The 9779-nt window shown below is 40.8% G+C and overlaps 1 protein-coding gene across 1 annotated transcript in view; it reads left to right on the top strand.

Annotated features, from left to right (window-relative positions):
- LOC116644454 overlaps positions 1-892 on the top strand; it is a 22434-nt gene extending 21542 nt beyond the window's left edge. Inside the window, exon 5 of the mRNA XM_032424031.1 lies at positions 824-892. Within this exon, the coding sequence (XP_032279922.1) occupies positions 824-892 (69 nt within the window). The remainder of the gene's footprint in view (positions 1-823) is intronic.
- The last annotated feature ends 8887 nt before the right edge of the window (positions 893-9779 follow it).

Here is a 9779-nt window from a genome sequence, read left to right as displayed (position 1 = left end):
AAAAGAAAGAAAGAAAGAAAGAAAGAAAGAAAGAAAGAAAGAAAGAAAGAAAGAAAGAAAGAAAGAAAGAAAGAAAAAGAAGAAAGAAAAAGAAAGGAAAGCAGGGCCAGGGTAAGAGTTCGTCCAGACCTGTATGGCACTGAGGGAAGTGCCCAGCAAGGCTGACATCAGCGGACAGTCTTTTCCAGCAGAGAGAGCTGGTGGTTTTACTACAGCATCCAGTCAGAACACTTTGTTTTTCACACCGTACAGTCTCACGAATCTCGCCTTCTCTCAAAGTCCAGCAGCCAGCCTCCACACCATGGTGATTTATTTCAATTCCACTTTTATTAATAGCTTCTCATATTTGGTAAAATCAAATCCTTTTGCTGCTGTCCAGAATGTTAATGCACTGCACAGGCAGCAGAGCTAGCTTGTCAGGACATTCTAATGGATACACACATGCACATATTTAAAGCCAAAGGATTTTATAAAATTTCACTTTGCACTTTAGAACATCTTCTGCATTTACCTCAGAAAAATAAATGTGTTTCCGTAGGCAGGTCTATTACCTGCCCCCTCTCACTGCTTCTTTCATGTCTTTCAAAACTCAAAATCACCTTCTTCACAGTATCTTATAATGTTTTTTTCTATTTTCACCTCTTTGGGGGGATTTTCATCTCTACAAGTCAATTGCCTTGAAATGAATTTTGAAGATTTTTATATTTTAATAGTATATTTTGAAAAGAAAGGGATTTCTCAGTTTGTGGATAAGAATATTAGACAAACAGATACAAAATATTTGGGGATCTGGAGGACAAAGCTATGCATTTGTGTTTGACAGGTTTTTTTTCTACATGGCAAAGGGAAATCGGCTCTTGAATTTTCTTTATTGAAATCCTGTCTTTGTTGATTACTTTGCCACTGCCTGAGCCCTTGATGAAAACCTCCCCAAAGCAGGAAGACACACCGCCATATCTCCATTATCAGCCTCCTTCAGCTGATTTGTTCAGGAGGCTGCGGGTAAGAGAGAGTATGTTGCATGGATTGGAGACCTGGATGTGTCCATTAGAAGCCACTCCCTCCAGTTTCAGGCACACAAAGAGATTTTAAGATCGAACTGTGATCAAAACCTTTTTCTCTTGCTCTTAATGAGACCCACAGCCAGACTGAAGACTTCCCTCCCACACTTGTGCATCTGCTCAGGCAACTCTAAGTTATCTGTGCTGATAGAGAATGGCAGCACGGCTAAGGGTCTCACATCATTTCTACAAGGCTTTGGAAGAAATTGAATGAGCTTGGTTTTGAGGAAGCCAATGTATTTTCTGGATTACTTGGCCTAATAGACTCTATGTTATTAACATGAGGTCACACAAAGCAGGGGTGGACAGTGATGGGATCTGGAAGGGGCAAGGAAGAGTCAGCCTGGGGTTAAAAGAGTTTCAAGCACAGTTGCAAAGCTGATATCAAGAAAATAATTGGCAGTCTGAATCCACAGCAGAGCTAACCCTTGACTGAGATTTTGGGGAGGTGTATTTTTGTTTTGTACTTCTCAAGACCGTTTTTTAAAATTGAGGTAAGATATATATAACAAAATTTACCTTTCTAAATTTTTTTAAGTGTAGAGTTCAGTAGTGTTAAGTACATTCATAATGTTATGCAACCAATCTCCAGAATCCTTTTCATCTTGTAAAAGCAAAACTCTGTGCACATTGAACAACTACCCATTCCACCACCTCCAGGTCCTGGCAACCACCCTTCTACTTTCTGTCTTCTTGGGACCATTTTAAGTGCCTATGCTTTTAGGGATCTTTTAGCCATAAGTAACAGAAGCTACTGGAAACTGCTAAAGCAATAAAAGAAATTTATAAGCTTAAGAGAATACAAGGAAGGGTTGGGCAGTCAGCCACAGAAAGGTAGGGTTGGGCCTCAGGACCACATAGAATGCAAACCTCAAATGCCACCAAACTCCTGCATCCCTGTTTCCTTCTACACATAAGCTCCATCACCCCGTCTCTACAGAAGGGCTTTCTCTACATGGCAGAGAACATGGCTCCATGTTAACTTCATCTACTAGAGACACATTGGATTGACAAGCTTTGTGTTTCCAATATAAATTTGTAGGAAAGAGGCTTATTGAATCAAGTGGATCAGAGGCCCATTCCTGGGCTAATCAGCCATGGCCAGAATGATTGGCCTAGCTTAGGTCAGGTGCCCACCTCTGACTAATCAACTATGGCTAGGGGAGGGGCACATAAGATCATAACAGAACCCATGGGTAAAAGGAGGCACTGAAGGACTTCCCAGCAGAAAGTGCCAGTGGTGCTGGGCAGATAAAGCAGAAGGTATCCACTAGCATGCCCTTCACTTCCTCTTTCTCCATATATTTCAAAGCCACTTACTCACTGTTTTCTCATTATGACAAGCCTTTCCTAGGACGTACCCCCTTCTTTGCATCTTCCTTTCTTACTAGCAACAAGAGATAATGAGGTAATCATCTGCATAGTCCCTGGCACACGTGCAGAAATATTCTGTCTCTCTCAAACAAAACATTACCTGTTAGGATCTTAAAATGTGATTCCTCCCAATGGTATTCTTATACTTTAAAAAATAATCTAAAGACCAAAATCTTCTAATGGCCCATTGCCCCAAATTCAAGCCTCATGGTGGAATCAAGGCAGCTGGCCACTTAATCTCCCTTCCCTGAGCCTGCCCAGTAGTATTCCCTAATTGGAACAGCCTCGAAGCTTCTTGCTGGCAAGAAGACAGAGGGAGGTTTTCTCCTCGTTCTTGTTATTATCCTAATTCCCTTGTTTTGTGACATTTAAACAGGCAGGCTCAATCTGTGTTTTTATATTGGTCAGATTATCCTTGCCTTTAAAGAATTGTCTCCGCATTTGTGTTGAGCAGACTTACAGGCAGGCAAACACTTCCTCTTCACAGCATATTAGCTGAAAAGCAAAACCCACTGTGTTCTGGGAGGCATCTATCCCAGGCTGATCAGGACCATAAATCTGCCACAGCAGTGTCTCCACAGGGAACCCCAGAGAAACTGCTTATTGGCTTGTCAAGAGGATCTCAAGGGAGATCACACACCCTACCTAACGCCCACATGAAAGCCTATTTAAAGTAACACTACTGAGCCTGGTCAGTATCTCATGTGTTTAAAAAAGACCATTAGCCTCATCTGAGAGTTCCAGAGACACTTTTGAGATCTGCTGCTCAGTCTGACGCTGTTGATCACTGTTCACAAATTTGAACAAAATCAGAGAAAGGTTTTTAAAAATGTTTATACTATATTTCTGGCCACAAGTATTGCCCCAGGCTTTTCTGCCTAAAAAGATGGAATTATAGCATTGAGAATCTAGGGATTTTCAATATGAATCAGACTTGATGATTGCCAGGATTAAGGAAAAAATTATTTATTGAACACATACAATGTGCTCAGAGTGCCCAAGATTACGCTCAGAAAAGCATGAGCTGTGATCTCTACCCTCAGGAGGCTTGCAGTCCATTTCCCTTTATAGCACTCAAGGAAATCTAATTTCCATTGAGGAACCATCCCTACTCCACTCTCAGATTGTGTGGCTTTTTAACACCCCCCCCTTCTCAGATGTCATAATCACATGACTCAGGGCTAACCAATCAGTCTTTTTCATCTCTCTGATTGGTGCATAATGGGGCATATGACTCAAGGCTGGCCCATCAGACTCATTTCTGAGACTGGAATTACTTGGAAAGAGCCTTGGGCTTTCTGTTATTTAGCTGATGAGATGGTGGTCCAGAGTTTCTTGTTTGGTGGATATATCCTTCCTTGTTTTATGGATGAGAGAACTAGGATACAGAAAAAGCAAACAATTTGTCTAAGTTTATAGAGTCAGCTTGAGAAAAAGCTGGGATTCAAATCCAGATAAACTGGTTCTAGAATTCATACTGTTAGGGTGTTTCTCATGGAATCCATATACCTCTCGTTACCAGCCAACAGGGATCTCTTCACACTCCCCATAGCTCTTCCTTCTGGGAAGAGGCCTTTTCTGGAACATTCTCCCAGGTCTACTAGAAGCAATGATCTCTGGCTTTGGGGCACACCATGGGTAAGTAAGACTGATCTCTGGGTGAAGAAATCAAAGACCACAAATGTAGGAGACAGAAGACAGCCCACTAGAAAGCATAAAATAAGGATTCTTAATCTGCTAGGGGTCCCTGACCCCTTTGAGAATTGGATTTCCCAAAGTCAAACAGAGAAAGACATGTATCATATGACCTCATTGATATGAGGAATTCTTAATCTCAGGAAACAAACTGAGGGTTGCTGGAGTGGGGGGTGGGGTGGGAGGGATGGGGTGACTGGGTAATGGACACTGGGGAGGGTATGTGCTCTGGTAAGCGCTGTGAATTGTGCAAGACTGTTGAATCACAGATCTGTACCTCTGAAACAAATAATGCAATATATGTTAAGAAAGAAAAAAAAAAAAAAAGAAGAAGAATGTAGCAGGAGGGGAAGAATGAAGGGGGGGAAATCGGAGGGATAGACGAACCATGAGAGACGATGGACTCTGAAAAACAAACTGAGGGTTCTAGAGGGGAGGGGGGTGGGGGGATGGGTTAGCCTGGTGATGGGTATTAAGGAGTGCACGTTCTGCATGGAGCACTGGGTGTTATGCACAAACAATGAATCATGGAACACTATATCTAAAACTAATGATGTAATGTATGGGGATTAACATAACAATACAAAAATTAAAAAAAAAAAAAAAGAAAGAGAATTGGATTTCCCAAAAAAGTTTGTATGCACTTGAAAGGTTGAATATGACAAGGTTCTTCTGAATGCAAGTGACAGAAACCCAATTTGATCAGCTCCATTAAAAAGGTTCACATAACTGTGGTAAGAGCAAAGATGCAGCCAGGCTTAAGGGACAACTAGAACCAGTTACAAGACTTGTGGTTTGTTTGTTTCCCTCTGCCTCTTTCTATGTGTTGGTTTTATTCTCTCTGACCCATGGTAAACAACATGGTTGAAGTTGAATCTCATTTCACATTGATGAGCCACATCTTTGCCCCAGCTCTAGTTCAAAAATACCCCAGGAAAGGATTCCAATTGGTCATGGGTTATGGACCCACCCCTGTGGCCATGGAAGCAGAGAACTGGAGTCAGCAGCAGTTATCACCCAAGGAAAAAAGTAATATCTTCAGAAGAAGAGAGGGTGTGGGGCAGACAAAACAAAGATTACTTCAGGAAAGAACCCACTGGAACTTTGGACCTAGAGCCTAAAACTGTGTCTAAAAAATAAAGTGGAGAACTAAGGATATTAAATGAATAATTCAGGGAAACACTCATCTCAATTATCTGAATAGTTCAAGAGAAATGTTTAGGCCAACATTACCCAGAATGTGGCCTCCAAATTTTCCTTTTTTGGCAAAGAATTTATAGCACAACCCATTTCCTGTGCCCCATCAAAGGGAAAATAACTTTACAAAAAATAAAGAAGATATAGATTTCTTATTGGGAACCATAATGCTCTGTTAGCATGAAGTTTCTTCTGTTTTCATATTTTAAAAGAAAAATAAGAGACATTAAATCAGATTGGTCTTGCCCAAGTTGTCTAGGTCCAATATTAATTGTGCAAAATAGTTAGGAAAGGCTCAAGTAGGCTTTTAAAAGTCCCCCTCAACTCCAATTTAAGCCCTTTTCAATCTATCCTCTGCACAGATGTCAGGTTAATTTGCCTAAAACACTAGTTTGTCATGATTCTCTGGTCATGATTTCCTGGTGCTCTACCCACTACCCGCAATGGGGATCCACTCTCATAAACCAATCTCACCTCCAACTACTGTGTCTGGGGTTGCCTCTTCAATCCTCCAAAGCTTCATGCTTATTTTCACCTCTGGCATCCTCATCTCCTTTTTTCAACTTATCCCAAATCTCATCCATTATGTAAAGCCTGGTTTGATTCCCACATTTGCAAAGGACTACCAAGTGTCATTTACCTTTTGTTCTTCAATTCATTGCCACCTTTTGCCTGTTCTTCTCTGTATGTAGGGAACTGATCCCGCAAACTCTGTCTCCCAGGCTCCCTTGCTAACTGTGCTAACTGGTTTCCAGGTATGTTCATCCAATAGGAGGTAAGAAGCCAGAGGATATTTTTGAGGAGTGGCATCTCTGGTAGTGACTAGTCTCTTCCATGGTCAACTCTAGCCTCTGCTGTTGCTAATCCCTGGGCTGTCTCACTAACCCTGCTTGTCTTCTCACTTTATATCTTTGTGATGAGTCCTCCATACTAAATTCTCTTTATTTAGATACCTGGTGTAGATTCATTTTTCCTGACTAGACTTTTTTTTGAAACATAGGACCACCTCATAATCTTTCTTCTCTGCTTTCCCATAATAGACTTTGTAATATTGTTTGTTTCAATCATATTTCCTTTTAAAAAGTAATATAGTTTGAACTATTTCAAATGGTACAAAATAATAAATAATGAAGAGTTTCTCATTCTAGATGCCCAGTCCTTTGTTTAAGTACATAAGAGTTAGAGCATGATGGCAGACCAAGAAGCTCCTATTTCTCTGTCCCCTACAGAAACAGTGAATTAACCAACAATATATATGGATCATAATACCTCTGTGAAAACGTTAGACAGTTGAGAAGCTATGGCACCCAAGCCCATGTAAAATCAAGAAAGAATTCCAGAGAAAGAGACAGAAAAATTTATGAAATTTTGCAAAACCATAACCTCCGTCTACCCAGCATAGGAAGTCACAACAGTCCCCCCCCCCCCCACCATTCCAATACCAGAGATCTTTCCTAGGGTCTGAAACAAAAGGGTGTACTGTGCATCCAACTTTCCAAGTTGTCTGGGGGATTTGTTGTCTTAGGGGTTGTTGCCTGAGGGATTGGTTTCTGTATTGCCTGACTTAGAGCACTGACACAACTGGTGCCAGAATTTGCAAGCTGCTGGAAACAAAGGCAAGCATTGCAGAACATTACAGCCACAGTTCTGCAGGCATACATCAAAAGATACAAGAGATCAAAAAAGGTTCAAACGGTCCTAGAACTTTTTTAAAAGAATTATTTATTTATTTATTTATTATCTATTTTTTTATTTTTTTTAGAAACATCTGGGTCTTTATTAAAATTTAATTCCTAGATACTTTTTAAAAATTTTTTATTGTTATGTTAATCACCATACATTACATCATTAGTTTTAGATGTAGTGTTCCATGATTCATTGTTTGTGCATAACACCCAGTGTTCCATGCAGTATGTGCCCTCTTTAATACCCATCATCGGGCTAACCCATCCTCCCAACCCCCTCCCCTCTAGAACCCTCAGTTTGTTTTTCAGAGTCCATCGTCTCTCATGGTTCGTCTCCCCCTCTGATTTCCCCCCCTTCATTCTTCCCCTCCTGCTACATTCTTCTTCTTTTTTTTTTTCTTAACATATATTGCATTATTTGTTTCAGAGGTACATCTGAGATTCAACAGTCTTGCACAATTCACAGCGCTTACCAGAGCACATACCCTCCCCAGTGTCTATCACCCAGTCACCCCATCCCTCCCACCCCCCACAACTCCAGCAACCCTCAGTTTGTTTCCTGAGATTAAGAATTCCTCAACATGTCTTTCTCTGACTGACTTATTTCGCTCAGGATAATACCCTCCAGTTCCATCCACGTCGTTGCAAATGGCAAGATCTCATTCCTTTTGATGGCTGCATAATATTCCATTGTGTATACACATATATATACACACCACCTCTTCTTTATCCATTCATCTGTCGATGGACATCTTGGCTCTTTCCACGGTTTGGCTATTGTGGACATTGCTGCTATAAACATTGGGGTGCATGTACCCCTTCGGATCCCTACATTTGTATCTTTGGGGTAAATACCCAGTAGTGCAATTGCTGGGTCGTAGTGTAGCTCTATTTTCAACTTTTTGAGGAACCTCCATACTGTTTTCCAGAGTGCTGCACCAACTTGCATTCCCACCAACAGTGTAGGAGGGTTCCCCTTTCTCTGCATCCCCGCCAACATCTGTCGTTTCCTGACTTGTTAATTTTAGCCATTCTGACTGATGTGAGGTGGTATCTCATTGAGGTTTTGATTTGGATTTCCCTGATGCCGAGCGATATTGAGCACTTTTTCATGTATCTGTTGGCCATTTGGATGTCTTCTTTGGAAAAATATCTGTTCATGTCTTCTGCCCATTTCTTGATTGGATTCTTTGTTCTTTGGGTGTTGAGTTTGATAAGTTCTTGATAAATTTTGGATACTAGCCCTTTATCTGATATGTCATTTGCAAATATCCTCTCCCATTCTGTCGGTTGTATTTTGGGTTTGTGGACTGTTTCTTTTGCTGTGCAAAAGCTTTTTCTCTTGATGAAGTCCCAATAGTTCATTTTTGCCCTTGCTTCCCTTGCCTTTGGCAATGTTTCTAGGAAGAAGTTGCTGTGGCTGAGGTGGAAGAGGTTGCTGCCTCTGTTCTCCTTTAGGATTTTGATGGACTCCTGTCTCACATTGAGGTCTTTCAACCATTTGGAGTCTATTTTTGTGTGTGGTGTAAGGAAATGGTCCAGTTTCATTCTTCTGTATGTGGCTGTCCCATTTTCCCAACACCATTTGTTGAAGAGACTGTCTTTTTTCCACTGGACATTCTTTCCTGCTTTGTTGAAGATTAGTTGACCATAGAGTTGAGGGTCCATTTCTGGGCTCTCTATTCTGTTCCATTGATCTATGTGTCTGTGTTTGTGCCAGTACCATACTGTCTTGATGATGACAGCTTTGTAGTAGAGCTGGAAGTCCGGAATTGTGATGCCGCCAGCTTTGCTTTTCTTTTTCAACATTCCTCTGGCTATGCGGGGTCTTTTCTGGTTCCATACAAATTTGATGATTATTTGTTCCATTTCTTTGAAGAAAGTGGATGGTATTTTGATGGGGATTGCATTGAATGTGTAGATTGCTCTAGGTAGGATTGACATCTTCACAATATTTGTTCTTCCAATCCATGAGCATGGAACGTTTTTCCATTTCTTTGTGTCTTCCTCAATTTCTTTCATGAGTATTTTATAGTTTTCTGAGTACAGATCCTTTGCCTCTTTGGTTAGATTTATTCCTAGGTATCTTATGGTTTCGGGTGCAATTGTAAATGGGATCAACTCCTTAATTTCTCTTTCTTCTGTCTTGTTGTTGGTGTATAGGAATGCCACTGATTTCTGTGCATTGATCTTACTTCCTGCTACCTTACTGAATTCCTGTATGAGTTCTAGCAGTTTTGGGGTGGAGTCTTTTGGGTTTTCCACATAAAGTATCATATCATCTGCAAAGAGTGAGAGTTTGACTTCTTTGCCAATTTGGATGCCTTTGATTTCTTTTTGTTGTGTGATTGCTGTGGCTAGGACTTCTAATACTATGTTGAATAGCAGTGGTGATAGTGGACATCCCTGCTGCATTCCTGACCTTAGGGGGAAAGCTCTCAGTTTTTCTCCATGAAAATGATATTTGCTGTAGGTTTTAACTGATGGCTTCTATGATATTGAGGTATGTTCCCTCTATCCCTATACTCTGAAGAGTTTTGATCAAGAAAGGATGCTGTACTTTGTCAAATGCTTTTTCTGCATCTATTGAGAGGATCATATGATTCTTGTTCTTTCGTTAATGTATTCTATCACATTGTTTGATTTATGGATGTTGAACCAACCTTGCAGCCCAGGGATAAATCCCACTTGGTCGTGGTGAATAATCCTTTTAATGTACTGTTGGATCCTATTGGCTAGTATTTTGGTGAGAATTTTTGCATCCATG

Source organism: Phoca vitulina, unplaced genomic scaffold (assembly GCF_004348235.1).
Source record: "Phoca vitulina isolate PV1807 unplaced genomic scaffold, GSC_HSeal_1.0 scaffold30, whole genome shotgun sequence".
NCBI classification, from domain to species: Eukaryota; Metazoa; Chordata; class Mammalia; order Carnivora; family Phocidae; genus Phoca; species Phoca vitulina.
This window is presented reverse-complemented; position numbering and strand designations above follow the sequence as displayed.